This window comes from Scyliorhinus torazame, chromosome 1, assembly GCF_047496885.1.
Source record: "Scyliorhinus torazame isolate Kashiwa2021f chromosome 1, sScyTor2.1, whole genome shotgun sequence".
NCBI lineage: Eukaryota > Metazoa > Chordata > Chondrichthyes > Carcharhiniformes > Scyliorhinidae > Scyliorhinus > Scyliorhinus torazame.
The window spans coordinates 300575498-300601520 of NC_092707.1; the positions used below are offsets into that span (position 1 = coordinate 300575498).

General features: G+C 50.1%; 1 protein-coding gene across 3 annotated transcripts in view; it reads left to right on the forward strand.

The window, feature by feature from the left end:
• Window positions 1-26023, forward strand: part of LOC140423001 (uncharacterized) — a 280598-nt gene that overhangs the window by 38659 nt on the left and 215916 nt on the right. For all 3 annotated transcript variants that reach the window (XM_072507743.1, XM_072507744.1, XM_072507745.1), the window contains exon 4: window positions 10575-10697. In XM_072507743.1, coding sequence (XP_072363844.1) covers window positions 10575-10697 — 123 coding nt within the window. The remainder of the gene's footprint in view (window positions 1-10574; window positions 10698-26023) is intronic.

Genomic DNA, 26023 nt, shown 5'->3' on the forward strand with positions numbered 1-26023 from the left:
GAGCAGCCAGGACTTCATATGGGGAAGAGGGCTTGACGCCCTTGCCTTTGCTTCCCTAATCTCCCGCCGGAGAATCCTGCTTGGCTGGCCATCAGCAGCACTACCCACAGCTGCAGACTGGCTGGCAGACCTATCGGAATTTCTCCACCCGGGGAAGATCAAGTACACCATCCGCGGGTCGGGCGAGGGCTTTCACAAAACGTGGGGCCATTCATCAGTCTGTTCCAAGACCTGTTTTGAAGCCAACAACTGATAGAACGGGGGGGGGGGGGGGGGATGAGGGGGGAGGTCACAGGAGCCACCAGGGCCACAGAAAGCAGTTAGGAATGAGGGGTGGTTAATGGGGGGGGGGGGGGTGAGAAACCGGAGGAAACACCAAGGGGGAGCCCAGAGAGAGACCGACACAGGGATCAGAAGGTCCAACACAAAGCCACAAGAAAAAGACCAGCACCAAACAAACCACCTACGGTGAAAGATATGAGGTAGGATAAGACCCGGAAATAGCAGGTGAAGAGAAGAATGGGAAGGGGGGCAGAGGGGAACCCGTACAGCACGATGTGGTGGCCCCTGGCAAGCAGTGGGTATGTCTGTGTCCGGGTCATTACTTGGGCCGCTATTACCGGCAGCGAGTCCATAATATGCAAGGTTCCTGCTATCTCGTCTGATGCCGCGGGCGTTGCCGTGCTGGTGGGCAGCGGGAGGCGTTTGAGAGCGTCAGCGAGGGAATTTTTGTTCCTGTGCAATACTCCAAAACATACTCGGACGCCACCAGAAGGAGAACCCAACGCTGAATGCGGGTGGATGCCACCGGGGAAATTGCCTTGTCCTCTTTGATTAACACCAAAAGCGGTTTATGGTCGGTATAAGCATGACTGTAGACATATCGAATGATTTATTATTTTTTAAAAAAATATTTTTATTGCCATTTCTCATATTTATAAACAATTGTATCATCACATTTTTCTTACCCGTGCTAATTTACTTTATTGTACAAAGATGTTTATTTTGTCCTTCGTTCAATTGACCCTATATACATTTTGCCGCCCTCTGGATCGGTCTATAGTTCGTCCCCCCTCCACCTTGCCACCCACACAGCTTCAGCTGTGTTTTGCTTTTAGGGAAAGGGGAGGGTGCCCCCCCCCCCCTCCCTAAAAGCAAAACACAGCTGAAGCTGGGGGGATGGCAAGGTGGAGGGGGGGACGAACTATAGACCGATCCATACCCTCCCCCCCCCCCACCCCCCCACCCCCACCCCACCCCACCCCTCGGGTTGTGCAGTCCGATCCTCGGATGGGGTACTTAAACTTCTCCAGGTGGAGAAATTCCGAAAGGTCAGCGAGCCAGTCTGTAACTGTGGTTGTGCTGCCGATCGCCAGCTGAGCAGGATTCTCCGGCGTGCGATTAGGGAAGCGAAAGCAAGGACGTTAGGCCCCTTCCCCATGTGTAGTTCTGGCTGATACGATACCCGATACCCCTAAGATTGCCACTATCGGGCATGGCTTCACATTCACCTCACCCCCACAACCTTGGACATTGCCTCAGAGAAGGCTGTCCAGAACCCAGCAAGTTTGGGACAAGCCCAAAACATGTGGGTGATATTAATGGAATTATTGAACGCCGAACACCAATGCCAATCCTTCCTTTTTGGGCGTAATTTCGCCAACGTGCGTGAAGCAGGCGCAATGGGCCGCTGGGTTCCATCATCCATCCTGTGTGCTAAAACGGCCCCGATCCTGTAGGGTGAGGCTTCACACGTGAGCAACAAGAGCTTTATCGGGTCGAAGTGTGTCAGCAGGTGGGAAGACGGCAGTCACCGTTTTACTTTGTCAAACGCCCCCTGCTGTGGTGGGTCCCAAATCCACTGCTGGCCCTTTTTCAACAACAGGTGCAGCTGGGCCAAAACCATCACCAAATCGGGATAACTTCCCGTAATAGTTGACCAGGCCCAAAATTGAATGGAGCTCCATGGGATCTCTGGTACTGGTGCATACCGGATAGCCCAAACTTTATCGTACACCGGGTGTGACAGTCCGTGCCTGTCAACCCTGTAGGCCAAATAGACCACTTCAGTTGCATGGAACACGTACTTTTCACTCCGCAGGCGGATCCCGGCTGTCACAAACCTGCGAGGAACCGGTGATTACCACATCGTCCAGATACATGCCACTTGTCACAACCCTCGGAGGATATTTTCCATTACCCTCTGGAATATTGCACATGCTGATGAGACCCCGAATGGCAGCCTGGTACATATGTACAACCCCCTTTGCGTGTTGATGGTCATGTACTTTCGGGAGGATGGATCCAAAACTAACTAGAGATAGGCCTGGCTCATATTGAGCTTGGTAAAAGTCTGTCCGCCGCTGAGCCTCGCATATAAGTCTTTGATCTTCAGCACCAGGTAGCGATCCAGACGGAAGGCCCGGTTGACCGGCATTTTGTCATCCCCACAAAGGCAGACGGACCTGTCGGGCTTCATAACGGGTACAACCGGTGCGGCCAAATCTGCAAATTGCACCGGGCGGATGATTCCCAGCTTTTCCAAGCGGTCCATTTCGACCTCGACCTTCAGCCTCAAAGCGTAAGGAATGGGTTGGGCCCAAAAAGAGCAAGGTTGGGCCTCTGGGTGCACTGATATTCTGGCGGAGATCCCCCGAATGGTGCAGAGGCCCTCCTGGAACACCCACGGGAAACGAGCCAACACCGCGTCTGGCCATCGGGGTACATTCAGCATACGCTGCCAATGCAGGCGGAGGCATTTCAGCCAGTCGCACCCTAGCAAACTTGGGCCGCAACCTTTCACCACCACTAATGGTAGGTTTGCCAACTGTATACGTTGCTAGCTGGCCATAAGTAACCTTCAATGCTAAGGCGTCTGTCCCAGAGCGAATCTTGTCGTACGTAGGGTGGCTGATCACAGAGACCGCGGCTCCGGTATCAAGTTTCATTGTAATTGGGAAACCGTTGATCTGGACCATGACCCGGATAGGCGCTGCCATGGTGCCGAAATGCAGTAAAGGCGGCGGGCTACCTCCGGTTTGTCGTCTACAAAATGTGGCCGTGTTCTGGGGCGTTGTCGATGCGGCAGTGGTGGGTGGGCAAAGTGTCCTGCTGGCATCTTTCCCGCTTTCTCCCTCTGGCGCCGGTGCTCTCATTCAAGGTACTGCAGCACAAGGATCCAATGGAGCACCGACTACTGGTGAGTGAGACCAAAGTCAACTTTTTCACCGGCACAGGTGGCACTTTTTAATGGACTGCATATTGTTCATGGGGAGTTCAAGACCATTTTACACTTTGAATTCAGATGATTTGTACAAACATTAGTGGTTCATGATATCAATGAAACACATATCTCATTTTAAAATAGTAGCTACACTGCAGTAATCACATTGAGGGATTTACTTTTGAAGACAATGGATGACTATTCAGGATGGTTCTGTTTCAAAACTAACCACCTGAAAGCATCTGTGCTGGGCCTATTGCTCTTTACTGTAATTATTTACCTAAATGTAGGTGCTGGGGTACAGTATACAAATTTGCAAACAATGCTATTATTTGTATGATTCTCAGGATGTAGGCGATGTTCAATCACTTCAGTAGATCTTGATATTTTGAGACATGTGGTTTATAGCTGACAAATTGTGTTTAATTTGGAGAAGTGTAGTGCTGAAAATGGAGAGGCAGGTGCAGCAAGCAATTAGGAAGGCAAATGGTATGTTGGCCTTCCCAATTGCCAAGCAACACAATAGCAAAGTGGTTAGCACAGTTGCTTCACAGCTCCAGGGTCCCAGGTTCGATTCCCGGCTGGGTCACTGTCCGTGCGGAGTGTGCACGTTCTCACCGTGTCTGCACGGGTTTCCTCCGGGTGCTCCGGTTTCCTCCCACAGTCCAAAATGTGCGGGTTAGGTGGATTGGCCATGCTAAATTGCCCTTAGCGTCCAAAAAATGTTAAGTGGGGGTTACTGGGTTACGGGGATAGGGTAGATACGTAGGCTTCAGTCGGGTGCTCCTTGTAAGGGCTGGTGCAGACTCGATGGGCCGAATGGCCTCGTTCTGCACTATAAATTCCATGATTCCATGATTCTAAAACTCTGGTGTACGGGGTGCACAGCGTCCATCGGCAGGGCATTGGTGCCGTCGGTTCTGGTCCCCTGGATTGCGCCCCCAAAGGCGGGAGTCTGAAATTGCCACCTGGTAGGGGGGGAGCCTTGCCGGATGTCCGGCATTCAGGACGGCCATCCCTTGGAACTCCTGGACACTGTGTTCTGTACCCTCCCAGGACAATGCGATTTCGGTTGGTTTTTTCAGGTCCAGGTTAGTCTCACTCAATAAACGTTGTTGGATCGCATCGTCTCTGATTCCGCAAACCAACCAGTCTCGGAGCACCTCTGATAATGCCGGTCCGAACTAACAAAATTTGTCAAGTTTGCGCAACCGGCCCTGGAATTTCGCTATAGGTTCGTCTTGTCGTTGAGAAGCCATGTGGAAACGGAAACGGCGAATGATCGCCGACCAGCGTAACGAGCTCTGCGAACTGGCAGTTGTCAGGCAAGTCAGGAAAAATTAAACTTTTGATAATCCTGTACGTTCCGCACCACAATCCGCAAAGAGCGTCACCACCTGTCTGTTGTCCCCGACTATGTTGTTCAGCTGAAAGAAGTAGTGAATCTGTTCTCTATACTGGGTCCAATCCCCAGTCTTGGCGTTGAACGCCTCAAGCTTTCCGATTAGTGGCATCTCTGCTGCCTGAGTAAGGCATCCTGAGGCCTAATTGAGGTGGGCCCAGTCCAGAGGAAATGCCGCCTTCTGCAGTGCCAGTTGACCCTCGTTGCCAGTGTAAAGTCTCAGGCAAGCAACCACTCTGAAGCGATGGCTGTAACAAAAAAGAATTGGTTCTATTTGGGTTACTATACACTCCTCCTACTCCCCAAAGGGTCGCCCACATCCTGGCCCACACTGGGCCGAGATATGTATATCCCAGCAGTCCTTTGAACAGAGGGGTTAGCCCCGCCCCCTCATCTGGTTAGATCATATTCAGGTGAGGCCGCAGGGACTCTGAGGTTATAACATCTGCCAATCTCAGTCTTGAACATTTCAATTGACCCAGCATCCACAGTGTTTTGGATGAGAGAATTTAAGATTTCCAATTTCTTTTATGTGAAATTAGATCACCCTTCATCCTCCTAAACACAATGGAATGCAACCCAGGTTCATGCAGCCTGGCTTCACAATTTGACCCTTTCAGTGTTGATTCAATTATGGTGAATCTTGTCCTTGGTGGCCAAATCTGAAGGCAAAGCTTCAGATTTGTGTCTGTGGCTGCAGAGCAGGCCAACCCCATTCTAAGAAAAATGTAGTGTGATGTCACAGGAAAACAGGTCATTGATTGCTTTGAGGTTCTTCCAGTCTCTCTGGACAAAAACAGGAACTTACCTGAGAGTCAGCAAACCTGTATGGAACTATCCCGAAGCAGGAGGACATAAACTGGGGCTGAGCCTTGAGGCCTACATTTACCTGAGAGTCAGTGGCACAGTGGACCTGAGCAGAACCAATCCCAATCAGGAGGGTATAAATTGGAGTCGAGGCTTGAGGCTTACACTTACAAAAGGCAGCAGACCTGAATGGAACCAATCCCTACTGGGAGAGTATAAATTGAGCCGAGGCTTGAGGCCTACATTTACCTGAAAGTCAGAGAGGCAGCGAACCAGAGTGGAGCTAGTCCCAAACAGGAGGATACAACCCAGGGCCGCGGCTTGAGGCCCACATTTACCTGAGATTCAGAGAGGTGGCAGATCTGAGTGGAACTCATCCTAAGTGCTGTCAATTTCCGTCTCAGCACTTCAAAATCACTCAAGGTGAAGGGGAATGATTGGAATGCACTTAACTCTCTTTGTTGGGGATGGCACGGTAGCACAGTGGTTAGCACTGTTGCTTCACAGCTCCAGGGTCCCAGGTTCGATTCCCGGCTTGAGCCACTGTCTGCACGTTCTCCCCGTGTCTGCGTGGGTTTTCTCTGTGTGCTCCAGTTTCCTCCCACAGTCCAAAGATGTGCAGGTTAGGTGGATTGGCCAAGCTAAATTGCCCTTAGGTTAGGTGGGGTTACTGGTTTATGGGGATAGGGTGGGAGGTGTGGGCTTAAGTGGCGTGCTCTTTCCAGGAGCCGGTGCAGACTCGATGGGCCGAATGGCCTCCTTCTGCACTGTAAATTCTATGATTCTATGATGTTTGTAAACATTGTGGTTACATCACTTAGCGTTACTCACCCATGAAGGAAGATGAATGAAGCAAGGCTGACACCTGTGTTTGTGGAAGCTGTCAATCGCAGCCCACTAGGAGAAATGAATGAATAGCTTGTAGCTAAAGGATCTGAGGGTTTTAAACACAGGTCATTGCTTTTCTCTTTCCAGGAATGGACATGTGGTGCTAGCCAGCAGGTGTACGGCCAGGTGAATGTTACAACAGTAATATTTTCACTGCCCCTGTCTGGACTGCTCTCTAGTTTCCAGACTGGTGTCTCCTCTCTGGGAGGGGGGGGGGGTGGGGGGGGCGGGGGGGGGGATGTCCCTTTAGTTTGGGGTCTCTGGGAGGGCTTCCTTTCGTTAAGGGGTCTCTGTGGGGTCTCCCTATCTGGAGGCTCTGGGGGGTGGGGGGGGGGGGTCTCCCTATCTAGGGGCTCTCTGTGGGGTGTCCCCTGATCTAAAGGGATCCCTTTAGTTAGGGAGTCTCTGTGGGGGTCCCCCTATTCAGGGGATTTCTGTGGGTGTCTCCCTATCAAAGGCATCTCTGGGGGGTCTCCTTATTTAGGGTGTCTCTGTGGGGGCATCTCCCTATGTAGCGGGTCTCTGGGGGGGGTTTACCTCTCCCGGAGGCCGGGGGGCAGCTCCTATCTAAGGGGTTTCTGGGAGCTTTTCCTATCTAGGGGTTCTTAGGGGCTCCTCCTATTCAGGGGGTCTCAGGGGGAGTCCCCCTATCCGGGGGGTCTCTTTGGGGCGGGTCTCCCTATCTAGGGGGTCTCTGGTGGTATCTCCCATGATTAGCATTGCTGCCTCACAGCGTCAGGGACACGGGCTCAATTCTGGTCTTGGGTGACTGTCTGTGTGGAGTTTGCACATTCTCCCCGTGTCTGCGTGGGTTTCCTCCGGGTGTTCCAGTTTCCTTCCAGAGTCCAAAGACGTGTAGGTTAGATGGATTGGCCATGGTAAAATTGCCCCTTATCATAGATTATCATAGAATTTACAGTGCAGAAGGAGGCCATTTGGCCCATCGAGTCTACACCGGCTCTTGGAAAGAGCACCCTACCCAAGGTCAACACCTCCACCCTATTCCCATAACCCAGTAACCCCACCCAACACTAAGGGCAATTTTGGACACTAAGGGCAATTTATCATGGCCAATCCACCTAACCTGCACATCTTTGGACTGTGGGAGGAAACCGGAGCACCCGGAGGAAACCCACGCACACACGGGGAGGATGTGCAGACTCCGCACAGACAGTGACCCAAGCCGGAATCGAACCTGGGACCCTGGAGCTGTGAAGCAATTGTGCTATCCACAATGCTACCGTGCTGCCCCTTAGTGTCCAAAAGATGTACAGGTTTGGTCCCTGGGATCTGGCGAGGGAGTGGGCCTCTGTAGGGTGTTCCTTCAGAGGAACAATGCAGCCTTGATGGGCTAAATGGCCTCCTCCTGCACTTTAGGGATTCTATTATTCTATGATTTTTGGGTGGTTGGGGGGGTGGGGAGGCTGGGGTAGGTCATGCATTGTGGGGTAGGGGGGAGGGTGGCCCACGGGTGTACTTTGGGAGAAACTTCCTTAAGGGGTTAGCCCCTTGGCCAACTGCAAGGTCCACCATGGCAGGGCCACACTGGTAGATACCAGTAGTGATCCGTGCCCACGTGATTCCGGAGGACTGGGGAGTTGCGAGGGCACGGAGACTCTGTTGCCTGGCCCGCCAAATGGATGCGAATTGGTCATTAGGACCCATTTGTAACCATTAGCTTCCTCCCGTTTATCTGCGGGCGTGAACCACCATCCCGCCGCCAGCAGGGATCGGTTCAGCGCCCGATGCAATCCTTAATTGTGTCCGGACACCCGATTCCCTGCCCGAGCATGATCCGCATTGCTGGGGTCATGGGGCATGAAATCCAGTCCAATGTCTCCAATTATCTACCCTCCAATCATTTTTTAAAAATATATTTTTATTAGAATTTTGCAGGCCATTCAACCCATTGAGCCTGCACCGCCCGTCCAAAAGAGGGTCAAGTTCCCTCAGGATCATGTATGTTTCAATAAGATCACGTTATTCTTCTAAATTATAATGGGTACAGGCCCAACTTGCTCAACCTGGCGATAAATGATAAAATTCAGTTGTAGCCATTGTCACAAACCATGTTGATGTTATCCGCAAAGCGTGGGGGTGTATTGTTTTGTTTTTGGAATGGTGTGAGGAGTCAAGCGAAACCCCAGTGAGCTCAGTCATCGTGTAACATTTATAATTTTTTTTAACATTTAGAGTGCCCAATTTTATTTTTCCAATTAAGGGGCAATTTAGCATGGCCAATTCACCTACCCTGCACATCTTTTTGGGTTGTGGGGGTGAGACCCACGCAGACACTGGGAGAATGTGCAAACTCCACACGGACAGTGACCCGGGGCTGGGATCGAACCCGGGTCCTCGGCGCCGTGGAGCAGCAGTGCTAACCACTGTGCCACCGTGCTGTCTAACATTTATTAAAGACTATTTATTAAATTAAAGAAAGAACAAATACACGCAAACAGGACTATATTAGGCCAAGACAATTAAGCATATGAATTACTGAACACACACACACTTTATGTAGAACCTACCCCTTGTTCCAAAATATATCTACAATCTCTGAACTCCTTATCATAGATTATCATAGAATTTACAGTGCAGAAGGAGGCCATTCGGCCCATCGAGTCTGCACCGGCTCTTGGAAAGAGCACCCTACCCAAGGTCAACACCTCCATCCTATCCCATAACCCAGTAACCCCACCATATCCCCATAACCCAGTAATCCCACCCAACACTAAGGGCAATTTTGGATACTAAGGGCAATTTATCATGGCCAATCCAGCTAACCTGCACAACTTTGGACTGTGTGAGGAAACCGGAGCACCTGGAGGAAACCCACGCACACACGGGGAGGATGTGCAGACTCCGCACAGACAGTGACCCAAGCCGGAATCGAACCTGGGACCCTGGAGCTGTGAAGCAATTGTGCTATCCACAATGCTTATGACTTACCCTTTCCCCAAAAAACATCCAAATTAAATACATCTTTAAGTCAAAACTTACTTATAGCTATCACACACGAGAGGGAACGTCTTGCCCTGGTCCAGTGAAGATATTTAAACTTCCTTGATGAAGGTTTCTGCTCTAAGGCTTAGAGGCTGTTAGATGTAAACTGGTCTCCAGGCTGTTAGGTGTAAACTGGCCGTTCTTGCTTCTGAGGGTGCTGGCAATTATACCATTGTTCCCCTTTGATTCTGCATTTTCTGTATTTGGCTGTCTGCCCCTCTCACATTCCTTGACTCTAGAAATTAGCATGTATATACTTCATTGGTCTCCCAATCGTCTAGGCAAGCTGTTTCCATTAATTGGCGATTGTTAGCGAAATTAATTAATCGAGTTCTTCAGACCGTATGAAACTTTAACAAAATGTCTTTTAATGCTGCATGCATGCGGGAGAGCTTAAACTCGACCGATAGAACTGCAGCTTGGTCCAAGTCGCTCTGCCCCCACAAAACTGTCTTACATATCTTATACTGTTTGGATCGTACAGTCTGATTCAAAGGAATACAAAGTGATTCAAAATACTACAATACAACCGATTATCGATACTGACAGTTTGATTAGGCTACAGTCATTCCCCTGATTAGATGACATGGATGCATTGTCTGACATACTCCACTTCTAATCGTTCGGTTGGCAAATCTTGTCCATCTGCTTTGCAATATGAAGGAACGTCCTTTAGACAATCAGCCAGTAATGAGGTGGTGAGTGCCCTATTTCCCTGAGTCCTGTGTACGGGTGGGTGCACAATGCCCCTTACAGACATGCAGGAGCCAGGCTGAACGTTTTTGATTTGTAGGCTTGGAAATCTGTTACCTGAGATATGCCTGCGTGTAGTATGCTAATTTGCGTTTGTCCATATTTTGGGTTTTAGAGATTGTCAGGTTAACCCTTTCCAAGCATTCCCTTCCCTGTTGTCCCATGTGTACCTCAGATTCTCCATTTTCCCTACTACAGCGATTCATACCTGATTCTATCTAGATGCCAACTAATTGTTACTAGGAAAGGCTCATCTCATCCTGCCTTTTGACTGCTGGCTACTGCTGTCGCAAGGAAAATTTCTACCTGTTGTTAGGCGGATTGCATCCTATTATGCCGTATTAGATTTGTGTTATTGCTGTTACTATGCAAATCCATGACACCTTATTTTAGAATTGTCTGTGAATATGCCCTTATTTATTTGAAAACAAGCACTGAACATTCTTTCAACAAGCCTTCTATTTCCTATTCAGGTTAATCTTGGGTTGTTTTTTGCAGTGTGACAGAGGTCAAAAGAGCAGACAGCAAAAGGCTGGAAAAGAGACCCGAAAACTCACTCCATTGGATGAGGATGAAGAGGACCTGAAAGTAAAAGCAACAAGAAAGGCTCTCCAGGAACAGGTAGATATCTACAATACTTGCTGATCTGGTCATGCAGAAAAATGGTACATTTTTCATTGGAAAATGTATGACATTTCGTGCTGTTCAATGTATGAGCCAAGCACAATTGTACTGGAGGGGGAGAAATGGTATTGGGGTATATTTTGCTCTTCAGCAAAATCATAGGTGCCAAAGGTGCCAAAATTCGTGATTCTGTCCCGCCAAGGTCTTGCACCCAGAGAGGAAAACCTGCCCTCTTCAAAGTTGAACACTTTTAAGGAAAGATCTAATTCAAGAGCGGACTATACGGTCAATGGAAGAATCCTGGGGAAAATTGATGTACATAGAGATCTGGGAGTTCCGGTCCATTGTACCCTGAAGGTGGCAACGCAGGTCGATAGAGTGGTCAAGAAGGCATACAGCATGCTGCCTTCATCGGACGGGGTATTAAGTACAAGAGTCAGCAGGTCATGTTACAGTTGTATAGGACTTTGGTTAGGCCACATTTGGAATACTGCATGCAGTTCTGGTCGCCACATTACCAGAGGGATGTGGATGCTTTAGAGAGGGTGCAGAGGAGGTTCACCAGGATGTTGCCTGGTATGGAGGGTGCTAGCTATGAAGAAAGGTTGAGTAGATTAGGATTGTTTTCGTTTGAAAGACGGAGGTTGAGGGGGGACCTGATTGAGGTCGACAAAATTATGAGAGGTATGGACAGGGTGGATAGCAACAAGCTTTTTCCAAGAGTGGGGGTGTCAATTACAAGGGGTCACGATTTCAAGGTGAGAGGGGGAAAGTTTAAGGGAGATGTGCGTGGAAAGTTTTTTACGCAGAGGGTGGTGGGTGCCTGGAACGCTTTGCCAGTGGAGGTGGTAGAGGCGGGCACGATAGCATCATTTAAGATACATCTAGACAGATATATGAACGGGCGGGGAGCAGAGGGAAGTAGATCCTTGGAAAATAAGCGACAGGTTTAGATAAAGGATCTGGATCGGCGCAGGCTGGGAGGGCCGAAGGGCCTGTTCCTGTGCTGTAGTTTTCTTTGTTCTTTGATATCCACTGCCAGCATGCTAAGTATCCTAATGACAACATATATATAATATGGAAATGATCTGTTACTATCACTCTCAGCATGCCAAGTGCTCCATTTTGCTTGATGTACAGCTACCAGTATAATTCAGTGCTATCATCTAATACAGTTCCAAAGCAGTCCTTGCAGTATATTTGTCTGACCTGCACCATTAAGTATCTATTAGCTCCTCCAAAGATTGTGCGCAATTTTGCAGCGGGATTCTCGGCGGTGCGCCATTCGCTGGCGGCGGGATTCTCTCTTCTCGCCGTTGTTAATGGCATTTTCCATTGAAGCCACCCCACGTTGCCGGGAAACCCATGGGTGGGGATGTGCTGCTGGAAGGAAAAGAGAATCCCTTGATGTCAGGGAGCTAGAACAGCTGTGTATCAAGATGGCAATGTGTGTGACCAATGCAATCACAATTTTAACAAGTAGGTACTCAATTAATGCAAATTGAATCTAGTATATCTAACAAACGTTTTTGCTAAATTTCTGAATGGAAGTGAGCGAGCCTTTTAATGCTACACTGGTGATATATCAAAGCATTGTGAAGAGTAGTGGAAACAATATTTGTATTGCTGTAAAAGGAGACATGTTGCCAAAGCTTTTTGACTTGCACTCATCAGGACAGACCCAAGTATGCCAAATTTCAAAGGGCGCAGCAATTTATGATGCATGAGAAAAAGATGCCAATTGGTTGGCAGATCAACTCTGATTGGTTGAGGTGTTGCTATGGCGAGTGTAGCAGGAAGCTGATTTTCTTTAATTCAGAAAAGGTGCAATGCATGGACATATTTATTTTCTCTGCAGAGGACAGGTCCCTATGCATGAATATATGCAGCTTCCAGCAAGCATAAATAGGTCTGACTAATAATCTTAAATTGATTGGTAGTGTAATTTTTAGCAGACTAGCAGTGTTCAGCATGTGATGTCCAATTGTGGAATCACATCTGACATTTGTTTTGATTTTTACATGCATGGGCTGGTTGAGTACAGTCATTACTCTGCCTATGACAAACAGCCAAAGGAATGCACTGTTTGATATGATATAACAGTCGTTTGGGACATACTGCCTACGTAACTGGCATCATACTAGTGCAGGTCACCTGCACTATAATTCATATATTCGTGTGTTGTGAGTCTCTCCCCTTCACCATGTTAATTTATGCATATGCATGGGGGAGAATTTGCCAGATTCCGTTGGAATTCAGGTATCGCACCACCGCTTTGAGCACCCTCTCCCCCTCACAATACAATTCTGCCCCCCCAGCACCCCCGCTGACAATTAGGCACATTCTCCTCCCCCCCCCTCCCCCACCATGGGAATAATGGGACAACCCCCACCCAACAGCACACATGACTGACCCAACCCCACCATCAGAGACCTCCGCCATCAGAGACCCCCCCCCCCATCAGAACCTCCATCAGAGAGACCCCCCCGCAGAGACCTCCATCAGTCACCCCTGCCTGAAAACTGAAGAGCGGTCCAGGCAGTAGAGTGAAAAATCACACTTACCCTTCCCGAACATCTGCCGCCTCAGACAAAGGTGTTTGAAGCAGCAGCTGTTACAAATGTCACAGGCTTCCTTGAAAGTAAAGTACACTTCAAATGCAAATCTTCCATTCAATTTCACACATCAATATATTGCACAAGCCAGTGATTGACAGTTTTATTGGTTCAGATGCAACTGCTTTGGGGGATTGTTTATGTAATTTTCTCTTCATTCTTGAATGCCCTGCTTTGGTGCTAAGTACAATATTTATAAACACTCTTGCTATGATTGACAGCACTTCACCACATCAAAGGGAACTAAGTGCTTTAACTTAGGATGGCAAGGTAGCACAGTGGTCAGCAATGTTGGTTCACAACGCCTGGGACCAGGGTTTGATTCCCAGTTTGGGTCACTGACTGTGCGGGGTCTGTATGTTTTCCCTGTGACTGCATGGGTTTCCTCCGGGTGCTCTGGTTTCCTCCCACAAGTCCCGTTAGGTGAATTGGACACTTCTGAATTCTCCCTCAGTGTAACCGAACAGGCGCCGGAGTGTGGTGACAACAGGGACTTCACAGTAACTTCATTGCAGTGTTAATGTAAGCCTACTTGTGACACTAATAAAGGTTATTTTATGATTATTCCTCTTTTTCTCAGCAGAAAACATGGTGAAGTCACTTTGTATTCTAGGTGTGAAACATAGGAAACAAAGACAGAAAATGTTGGAAATACACAGTAGATCAGGCAGCATCTGTGGAGGGAGAAACTGAGTTAATGTTTCGGATCAAAGGCTTGGAAGCCTAGAAGTTAGAAATGTAAAACCTTTTTTAAAATTTAGAGTATGCAACTCTTTTGCTTTTCCAATAAAGGGGAAATTTAACGTGGCCAATCCACCTACCCTGCACATCTTTGGGTTGTGGAGTGAGACCCACGCAGAAACTGGGAGAATGTGCAAACTCCACATGGACAGTGACCCGGGACCGGGATCAAACCCAGGTCCTCAGCACCGTGAGGTAGCAGTGTTAGCCACTGCACCACCGTGATACCCCTGGAAAAGTATAAATTATAGCAATGTAAAATGTACAGGGCTAAAGGGAGTGTTAATGGGACAAGGAACAAACATGTATCAAGAGGAAGTGTGAATGGCAGAATGGCAGCTGTCATCAAAAAGCAACATAAGAGAAAAATTAGACTAAAACCAAACCCTGCAGAGAATAAGGAAACAAAATGGAGCAGGGATTACTGCATGGAATTTTGAGGTCCTGAAGTCTCTAGATTGCCTAATTGAAAGATGACATGCTGTTCCTTGAGTTTAAATTGAGTTTCATCGGAACACAGAAGCCAAAGCAGAAAGATCAGTGTGAGAGCATGTAGCGCATGATTCTCATCAGTGAGATCTCATGGCACGATCGCCCCTGCCCCCCTGCCGTTGAAGTAACGAGGTTCCCACCCAGGAAGGTCTCTGGAAAGATCTCTGGAAAGCCAACATTGTTGCCTCTTTCAGACCCCGCCCCGCAAGCAAGGTGGAGAATTAAAAGGACAGGTGACCAGAAGCTCAAGACCATGCTTGTGGATTGTAAAGAGGTTTTCCACAGAGTAGTCACCCCATTTGAGTTTGGTCTCCTATTGCAGAGCAGCGTGCCTTGTGAGCATTGAATACAATATACTAAATTGAAAGGAGTATACACCAATTGTTATTGCCCCTGGAACGGGTGTTTGGCATTGAGGAGAGAGAAGGTAAAAGGTGTAAATTTGGAGAAGACCGAAACCATCGTGTTTAATTCATGTCAAAAACTCCGTTCCCTGGTCGCTGACTCCAGGCTTCTCCCTGGCAACTATCTGAGGCTAGACCAGATTGTTTGCTTAGTGTTAACTTTGAATTTGAGATGAGCTTGCTAACACATAACCACAAACCACCTATTTTCACCTCTGTAACATTGCCCAATTCTGTTGCTGAAGTCCTCATCCATAACTTTGTTACCTCTGATGTGGAGATGCCGGCGTTGGACTGGGGTGAGCACAGTACGAAGTCTTACAACACCAGGTTAAAGTCCAACAGGTTTGTTTCGATGTCACTAGCTTTCGGAGCGCTGCTCCATCCTCAGGTGAATGAAGAGGTCTGTTCCAGAAACACATATATAGACAAATTCAAAGATGCCAAACAATGCTAGGAATGCGAGCATTAGCAGGTGATTAGCAGGTGATTAAATCTTTACAGATCCAGAGATGGGGTAACCCCAGGTTAAAGAGGTGTGAATTGTCTCAAGCCAGGACAGTTGGTAGGATTTCGCAGGCCAGATGGTGGGGGATGAATGTAATGTGACATGAATCCCATGTCCCGGTTGAGGCCGCACTCATGTGTGCGGAACTTGGCTATAAGTTTCTGCTCGGCGATTCTGCGTTGTCGCGGGTCCTGAAGGCCACCTTGGAGAACGCTTACCCGGAGATCAGAGGCTGAATGCCCTTGACTGCTGAAGTGTTCCCCGACTGGAAGGGAACATTCCTGCCTGGTGATTGTTGCGCGATGTCCGTTCATTCGTTGTCGCAGCGTCTGCATGGTCTCGCCAATGTACCACGCTTCGGGACATCCTTTCCTGCAGCGTATGAGGTAGACAACGTTGGCCGAGTCGCACGAGTATGTACCGCGTACCTGGTGGGTGGTGTTCTCACGTGTAATAGTGGTATCCATGTCGATGATCTGGCACGTCTTGCAGAGATTGCCATGACAGGGTTGTGTGGTGTCGTGTCCACTGTTCTGAAGACTGGGTAGTTTGCTGCACACAATGGTTCGTTTGAGGTTGCGCGGTTGTTTGAAGGCAAGTAGTGGGGGTGTGGGGATGACCTTGGCAAGATGTTCATCGTCATCAATGACGTGTTGAAGGCTGTGAAGAAGATGACGTAGTTTCTCCGCTCCGAGGAAGTACTGGACGACGAAGGGTATTCTGTCGGTTGTGTCCCATGTTTGTGTTCTGAGGAGGTCGGTCCGGTTTTTCGCTGTGGCGCGTTGGAACTGTCGATCGATGAGTCGAGTGCCATATCCCGTTCGTACGAGGGCATCTTTCAACGTCTGTAGATGTCTGTTATGCTCCTCCTCGTCTGAGCAGATCCTGTGTATACGGAGCGCTTGTCCTTAGGGGATGGCTTCTTTAATGTGTTTAGGGTGGAAGCTGGAGAAGTGGAGCATCATGAGGTTATCCGTGGGTTTGCGGTAAAGCGAAGTGCTGAGGTGACCGTCCTTGATGGAGACGAGTGTGTCCAAGAATGCAACTGATTTTGGAGAGTAGTCCATGGTGAGTCTGATGGTTGGATGGAACTTATTAATGTCATCGTGTAGTCGTTTCAGTGATTCTTCGCCGTGGGTCCAAAGGAAAAAAATGTCATCGATGTATCTGGTGTATAACATTGGTTGAAGGTCCTGTGCGGTGAGTAGGTCCTGTTCAAACTTGTGCATGAAGATGTTGGCGTATTGGGGTGCGAATTTGGTCCCCATGGCTGTTCCGTGCATCTGGACGAAGAACTTGTTGTCGGAGCTGAAGACATTGTGATCCAGAATGAAGCGGATGAGTTGCAGAATTGCGTCTGGAGATTGGCAGTTGCCGGTGTTGAGTACTGAGGCTGTTGCAGCAATGCCGTCGTCATGGGGGATGCTGGTGTAGAGTGCCGAGACGTCCATTGTGACGAGGAATGTTCCTGGTTCAACTGGTCCATGGGTGCTGAGTTTCTGTAGGAAGTCCGTCGTGTCGCGACAGAAGCTGGGTGTACCTTGTACGATGGGTTTCAAGATGCCCTCGATGTAGCCAGAGAGGTTCTCACACAGGGTCCCATTGCCTGAAACGATAGGGCGGCCTGGTGTGTTGGCCTTATGTATTTTTGGGAGGCAGTAGAGATCTCCAATGCGGGGAGTACGCGGGATGAGAGCACGTAGGGTGCTCTGAAGATCTGGATCCAAGGTCTTGATCAGTCTGTTAAGTTGGCGGATGTGTTCCTTGGTCGGATCTGCGGGTAACTGTCTGTAGTGTTCTTGGTTGTTCAGTTGTCGGTATACTTCTTTGCAGTAGTCCGTTCTGTTCAGTACGACAGTGGCCCCCCCTTTGTCTGCTGGTTTGATGACGATGCTGTGGTTGGTCTTGAGAGCGCGGATGGCATTGCATTGTGCTTGGGTGACGTTCGGGGTTGTCTTGTGAATGCGACTGATGAATCTGGCATTGACGCGACTCCTGACGGCTTGAGCATACATGTCGAGTCTAAGGCAGCGGCCTTCCGGAGGGGTCCAATTCGACTCTTTCCTCTTCGGTTGCCGCACCGCAGATCTCTCGGTCTGCTGTTCCGGTTCATTGGTAGTCTGCTTGGGTTCGCTGTTGGCCTCTTGGGGTCTGTGGAAGAATTCCCGGAGCCTCCTTCGCCTGATGAATTCCTCCGTGTCTGCCGCGAGACTGATGGGGTCCATTTTGGTGGTGGTGCAGAAATTAAGCCCTCTGCTGAGGACTTCGATTTCGTCTGGTTGAAGGGTGTAGTCTGACAAGTTGACAATAGATTTCCCTGTATTGTTTTCTACTGTGACACCGGGGGTGGCTTGGTTGCTGCCGGTGGTGATGCCAAGTTTCTCAAGCTTTCTGTTCTTGGTATGCATATAGGTGGCATAGTATTGTTGTCTCATCTGTTTGGCGGTGTTCCGCAGCTGGTCTGCTGCATCCTGAGCGCAAGTTGAGAATATGGCCTCTATCTTGGTTTCCAGGTTGCGTTGTCTGCTGTAGAGCTGGCGGACGAGGTGGTTGAGGAGTGTGAGAGAGGTGCGACGGCAGAGTCTCTCAGCGAAGTCTGTGTTGTAGGTCGACTTGAGCGGGTTTGTGATCTGTAGCCCTTTCGGGATCTTGTCTGCTTTCTTGCATCTTTGTAGAAACTTAATGTCAGTGTCTATATGCGCGATCTTCCTGGAGATCCTCTCCACTTTGAGCCGGCGGTTTGCGGTGTCGATGGTAGCCATGATGTGGAGATGCCGGCGTTGGACTGGGGTGAGCACAGTACGAAGTCTTACAACACCAGGTTAAAGTCCAACAGGTTTGTTTCGATGTCACTAGCTTTCGGAGCGCTGCTCCTTCCTCAGGTGAATGAAGAGGTCTGTTCCAGAAACACATATATAGACAAATTCAAAGAACCCAAACAATGCTAGGAATGCAAGCATTAGCAGGTGATTAGCAGGTGATTAAATCTTTACAGATCCAGAGGTGGGGTAACCCCAGGTTAAAGAGGTGTGAATTATCTCAAGCCAGGACAGTTGGTAGGATTTCGCAGGCCAGATGGTGGGGGATGAATGTAATGTGACATGAATCCCAGGTCCCGGTTGAGGCCGCACTCATGTGTGCGGAACTTGGCTATAAGTTTCTGCTCGGCGATTCTGCGTTGTTGCGGGTCCTGAAGGCCGCCTTGGAGAACGCTTACCCGGAGATCAGAGGCTGAATGCCCTTGACTGCTGAAGTGTTCCCCGACTGGAAGGGAACATTCCTGCCTGGTGATTGTTGCGCGATGTCCGTTCATTCGTTGTCGCAGCGTCTGCATGGTCTCGCCAATGTACCACGCTTCGGGACATCCTTTCCTGCAGCGTATGAGGTAGACAACGTTGGCCGAGTCGCACGAGTATGTACCGCGTACCTGGTGGGTGGTGTTCTCACGTGTAATAGTGGTATCCATGTCGATGATCTGGCACGTCTTGCAGAGATTGCCATGACAGGGTTGTGTGGTGTCGTGTCCACTGTTCTGAAGACTGGGTAGTTTGCTGCACACAATGGTTCGTTTGAGGTTGCGCGGTTGTTTGAAGGCAAGTAGTGGGGGTGTGGGGATGACCTTGGCAAGATGTTCATCGTCATCAATGACGTGTTGAAGGCTGTGAAGAAGATGACGTAGTTTCTCCGCTCCGGGGAAGTACTGGACGACGAAGGGTATTCTGTCGGTTGTGTCCCATGTTTGTCTTCTGAGGAGGTCGGTCCGGTTTTTCGCTGTGGCGCGTTGGAACTGTCGATCGATGAGTCGAGTGCCATATCCTGTTCGTACGAGGGCATCTTTCAACGTCTGTAGATGTCTGTTACGCTCCTCCTCGTATGAGCAGATCCTGTGTATACGGAGCGCTTGTCCATAGGGGATGGCTTCTTTAATGTGTTTAGGGTGGAAGCTGGAGAAGTGGAGCATCATGAGGTTATCCGTGGGTTTGCGGTAAAGCGAAGTGCTGAGGTGACCGTCCTTGATGGAGACGAGTGTGTCCAAGAATGCAACTGATTTTGGAGAGTAGTCCATGGTGAGTCTGATGGTTGGATGGAACTTATTAATGTCATCGTGTAGTCGTTTCAGTGATTCTTCGCCGTGGGTCCAAAGGAAAAAAATTTCATCGATGTATCTGGTGTATAACATCGATTGAAGGTCCTGTGCGGTGAGTAGGTCCTGTTCAAACTTGTGCATGAAGATGTTGGCGTATTGGGGTGCGAATTTTGTCCCCATGGCTGTTCCGTGCGTCTGGATGAAGAACTTGTCGAAGGTGAAGACGTTATGATCCAGAATGAAGCGGATGAGTTGCAGAATTGCGTCTGGAGATTGGCAGTTGTCAGTGTTGAGTACTGAGGCTGTTGCAGCAATGCCGTCGTCATGGGGGATGCTGGTGTAGAGTGCCACGACTACACGGTGACATTAATAAGTTCCATCCAACCATCAGACTCACCATGGACTACTCTCCAAAATCAGTTGCATTCTTGGACACACTCGTCTCCATCAAGGACGGTCACCTCAGCACTTCGCTTTACCGCAAACCCACGGATAACCTCATGATGCTCCACTTCTCCAGCTTCCACCCTAAACACATTAAGGAAGCCATCCCCTATGGACAAGCGCTCCGTATACACAGGATCTGCTCAGACGAGGAGGAGCGTAACAGACATCTACAGACGTTGAAAGATGCCCTCGTACGAACGGGATATGGCACTCGACTCATCGATCGACAGTTCCAACGCGCCACAGCGAAAAACCGGACCGACCTCCTCAGAAGACAAACATGGGACACAACCGACAGAATACCCTTCGTCGTCCAGTACTTCCCCGGAGCGGAGAAACTACGTCATCTTCTTCACAGCCTTCAACACGTCATTGATGACGATGAACATCTTGCCAAGGTCATCCCCACACCCCCACTACTTGCCTTCAAACAACCGCGCAACCTCAAACGAACCATTGTGTGCAGCAAACTACCCAGTCTTCAGAACAGTGACCACGACACCACACAACCCTGTCATGGCAATCTCTGCAAGACGTGCCAGATCATCGACATGGATACCACTATTACACGTGAGAACACCACCCACCAGGTACGCGGTACATACTCGTGCGACTCGGCCAACGTTGTCTACCTCATACGCTGCAGGAAAGGATGTCCCGAAGCGTGGTACATTGGCGAGACCATGCAGACGCTGCGACAACGAATGAACGGACATCGCGCAACAATCACCAGGCAGGAATGTTCCCTTCCAGTCGGGGAACACTTCAGCAGTCAAGGGCATTCAGCCTCTGATCCCCGGGTAAGCTTTCTCCAAGGCGGCCTTCAGGACCCGCGACAACGCAGAATCGCCGAGCAGAAACTTATAGCCAAGTTCCGCACACATGAGTGCGGCCTCAACCGGGACCTGGGATTCATGTCACATTACATTCATCCCCCACTATCTGGCCTGCGAAATCCTACCAACTGTCCTGGCTTGAGACAATTCACACCTCTTTAACCTGGGGTTACCCCATCTCTGGATCTGTAAAGATTTAATCACCTGCTAATCACCTGCTAATGCTCGCATTCCTAGCATTGTTTGGCATCTTTGAATTTGTCTATATATGTGTTTCTGGAACAGACCTCTTCATTCACCTGAGGATGGAGCAGCGCTCCGAAAGCTAGTGACATCGAAACAAACCTGTTGGACTTTAACCTGGTGTTGTAAGATTTCGTACTTTGTTACCTCTAGCATTGGCTATTCCTAGTTGGCTGAGTTCTGCCCCCATGAATTTGTGGTCATTCAAACTCTATTGCCTGTCATGAGATTTAAACACAACCTGCAGGATTCTAAGTATTGACGCCAGGGCAGGATTTGTGGACTTCCATGACAGCAAAACTGGCGCTGTACTTGGACCGATTCAGCGACCGTGACGGGGTTAGCACCAGCACCACGTGGAACACAATCGATTCCAATGAGAAATGGTGCAGGATTCGCCGGGTCCGTGATTGACACTCGGGAGGCTGACAAGCTGCAGCCGCATATACACATTACACTCCCCACACATACACCATTCCAGCCAACACGATGGCACTGGTTGCGCTGAAACGTGCCCATCCTGCTGATGGGTCGGCTCGGGCCAGAGGGCAGCTATGGGGGTGCCCTGGGGGACACCTGTGGCCCTAAGTTCACAGTGGCCAGTCAGCGGCGAGCACAGCTGCATGGCTGCCTTGCAGGCCGCGGCAATGGTGCTTCGTGCCCGTCCACCCTGACCCCACAGCCCATCTCCTGGCCACCACCTCCCCCCCACTCCTCCCCACCACCACCCCGCTACCCCTCCCCCCGGCCCTGGCAGAAGCCCCCCAGCCAGCGGCATAACTGTCAGCAAACTATGGCAATGTTGGACACTTTCCATACCCCTTCTCTCCCTCAGCAGCCACGGCGCCTGTTCCACGATTTCTAAAAGCACAAGTGAACGGCACCATCGGGAATTCGCCCCAGTGGAGACGGAGCATCACGGAGGCCCTGGAGAATACCGGGTCAGACCTGCTAATGATATGCCAACGGCGTTTACTGTACGTGCATTTTGGAACGCATGGATGCCACTGTCAAGGCAGGGGAGAATTGCTCTTTGCCGTTAAACTGGCGCCCGCTACGATTTTGGCGTCAAAACCGAATCTCCGCCCAATCACGTTTCGGCATTGGCCGATGGAGAAACACAGCCATAGCTTTTATCTTCTCCATATTTACACCTTTTACTTTCTCTCTCCACAACGATCCGCTCACCCATCCCTCCCTATTTTCACTGACTTACATTAGTTGCCATTTAAATAACGTCTTGGGCCGGGGCACAAATGGCGATGTGGGCGCAAAATCCCGCGAGAGGCCGAAAACAAGATTCTCATCAGTGCGATCTCATGGCACGATCGCCCCTGCCCCCCTGCCGTTGAAGTAACGAGGTTCCCACCCAGGAAGGTCTCTGGAAAGATCTCTGGAAAGCCAACATTGTTGCCTCTTTCAGACCCCGCCCCGCAAGCATGACGGCATGGGAATGCCTCCAGGATTTATTTCTTATTAGTACTGAACAATATTAAGAGAAAAGCCAGCTGAGCTGCACATCGCTTTTCTTGTGTCGTCCAGCATCCAGAATACCGCCCCACTCAGCTTATCTCTGTAATTTTCTCCAGGACCAAACATCACTCGACAAAAATCTACCGCAATGACCCCTAAAAAGTAAATAATGAACATTGAATGCTGCAAACCTGAAAGAGACTGGGAAAATTCTGGACATACGGAGAAAAGACAGCCAGCTTCTCCAGTGAAGACCTAGGGGTTAAATAATAGGGTCAGGCACTGTATCTGTTCTGTTGCAACGGAGGTGCTTCCCTGTGGAGGGAGAGTGAACTCAAGAGTTACACCAATCAATAATAACAATTGCTAGTGTGTAATGTTGCTAAAAAATCCGGAGTGGTTGAGAGCAAGTGTGGAAGAATCATAGTCTGTGGAATCCAGCTCCAATTTAGGTCCAATGACCCAAATTGGGTTCGGTTCTGACCTTCGGCGACTGTGTTTAGTTTGTACCTACTCCCCGTGTCCGCATGGATTTCCTCCGGGTGCTCCCGTTTCCTCCTACAGTCTAGCGATGTGCAGGTTAGGTGATTTGGCCAAAGGTTAGGTGGGGCTACAGGGACGAGGCAGGGGGATAGGCAGGGGAGTGAGCCTGGGTAGGGTGCCCTTTCTGAGGATTGATGCAGACTCGATGGGCCGAATAGCCTCCTTCTGCACTGTAAGTATTCTGTGATTCTATGATAGATTGACATATTTCTAGCTCTGCTTTATCACAGGCACCCTGGGCTGCATTTTCCTGTGAGCTTTGGGATCGGGTCATCAGGACCAAATAAGGATCAAGAGTCCCCACTTGAGCAGCAAAACTGGCATGGCAATCTTCAGGAGGCAACATTTTTTATTGACCACTACCAGGCTCATGGAAAACTAAAGATAGTGAACTGGATTTTCCGGTAGCATTTTGCTGCTGAAAGCACCTGTCCATCTCCCAGATTCTTGCAGACAAACATTGTCTGTGGATTTCTAGGGATATATTGGACCCTTCCCCTCTCAAAATCAATCTCCATGGCATTGTGAATCACATGGGCCTTGTATCCAGGTAGAAATGCGGATTAGCTATCCTGAAGACACCAGTTACCCTTTATCTTGGAGGTAAATTGATACTTCAAAGCAGATCGATAAACAACCCAATTATTCTCAATGATTTTCTGAGACTTTGGACACTGACAGCATATAGGATGTTGCCATTGCCTCCAAGTGTAAACACCTTGAGTAGGATTCTCCATCGAGCGAGGGCGGAATCGCGAAACATGATTGGACAGAGATACGTGTATCAGCCGAAAATCGAGGCCAGTGCCAAATGGAATGCCATGCTCTGGTCCCTCGTTAGCAGCGCAAATGTGTTCTATGCCGCATGCCAGTGTGGGCATGCAAATTGGACAGTAAACGCCACTGGCATATATTTAAATGACCCGACCCAGCATTCTACAGGACTCCTGCAATGCTCCGCGTCTGCCAAGATGAATTACCGATGGTGAGATTCACTTGTGGTATTTAAAATCGGGGAACAGGCGCATTGGATGCCGAGGGAGAGAAAGGAGGTAAGACATGTTCCCCAAGATGCAGCCATGGCTGCCAGTTGTGCCACTGGCTAGGGGTTCATCTGCCAGGGTTGGGGGGAGCAGCGGGGTAGTGACCATGGGATGGGTTGTGGGGTCGTGGTGACCCCACCGGGACTGGGGCGCCCAGGCATGGAGCGTCATTGCCATGGCCTGCAAAGCAGCCATCTTGCAGCGCACCCCACTGACTGCCCACCAGGGCCCGTGGTTGTGCAGAGCAACATCGGCTGTATGGGTACCCCTACCCCCACCCACAACCGGGCGCCAACTCACGGTAGGGCATCACCGAAGGAGCACACCCACATTAGATGCCACAGGAAGGCTCATGACAAGGGCCGCAGAGTGTACCACTGGCATGGATCGCACTAGCCACCGGTACCCCTGCCGGCAGAGACGAGTATCAGGGTCAGAAGCCCTCCTCGGTGCTGGACACCGATGGAGCCAGGGGTGCGGTGCGGAGAGCAGAGTGCTAGGGGAAACGGTCGGGGTGGGGGTGGGAATGGGATTGGAGGGGGGATGGCCGCACTGAACGTTTTCGCCACGAGGCAGGAGCTGCAGTGCAGGCCAAGGCCACGTGTAGCCCATTGGACCTGGTTGGGCACGGGAGTACCCACCATGCTAACATGTCTGCCTTTCCCTCAGACAATGGATTTTGGAATCTAACCAGGAATACTTGGCATCGTCCCAGCAGGCGCAGCCGGATGTATGCACTGAGGCTGCATGTGCAGGAGCTTCGCAGGGAAGATCCTGCAGCACAGGAGCCTGTCGCAGAGGAGCAGGGGTCGGCCGGTGAGGAAGGAGAGCCGGATGCCCAACAGGCCGAGGAGGGGATAGGAAGGAGGTGCCGTATCAGGCTTCACGTATATTGGCAGTGACAATCATTCGAGGACGTGCCGCCAAAGACTCCAGCTGAGCAGGGTGACAGTGCGACATCTCTGCCAGATCATGGTGCATCTGGCACCACGGGGGTGTGGGGGAGGACACCAGCTCCCGGTGACCCTGACGATCGGCCTGAACGTTTTCACCATGGGGTCTTTCAGGCGCTGAGTGGGGACCAGTCTGGGACCTCACAGACCTCGGTGCACAGGTGCATTCACGCCATTGCAGAGGCCCTGTACACCCAGGCAACAGCGTCCTGAACATGTGGATCAGGTGCCTGGACCGCTCTGGAGGGTCCAACCCTTATGGCGTTGGAGAGTCTTACACATTGTGGTGATCTGCTGTGTCCTCCACAACATCGCACAGCAGAGGGGTGTGTAGCTGGAGGAGGAGGATGAATGCCAGGCCTCTCCGACGAGGCGGATGCGGGGGAGGGCCAGGTTGGGCAGCGCTTGGGGCCTGGGCAGGCACAGGAGGCTGCACATGTGTGCGCCAGGGATGATGTGCACAGGACAATCTGATTGTTTCCAAGGTCACCGACTCGGGGGCCTGGCACGAATGCCCCATCCCACCCTCCCACATTTACGTCCCCTTGCACCCTTCCTCCGTGAATCCCACCTGCTTCACTGTCAACCCAGGGCCCGCACCCCGTAGTGAGGCAGGTCTGGGCCATGGGATGGAGGCTGATGGAGGTCGGCACAGTAATATAGTGGTTAGCACTGTGCGACTGGATTCAATTCCGGCCTCGGGTGACTGTCTGTGTGGAGTTTGCACTTTCTTCCTGTGTCTGCGTGGGATTCCTCCGGGTGCTCCGGTTTCATCCCACAGTCCAAAGATGTGCAGGTTAGGTGCAATGGCCATACTGAATTGCCCCTTAGTGTCCAAAAGGTTAAGTGGGGCTACTGGTGATAGGGTGCACTGTAGATTCAAATGGCAACCTGCTATACGATGAGCTCTGGTTCTCCACATTGTTCAATAACGTCTG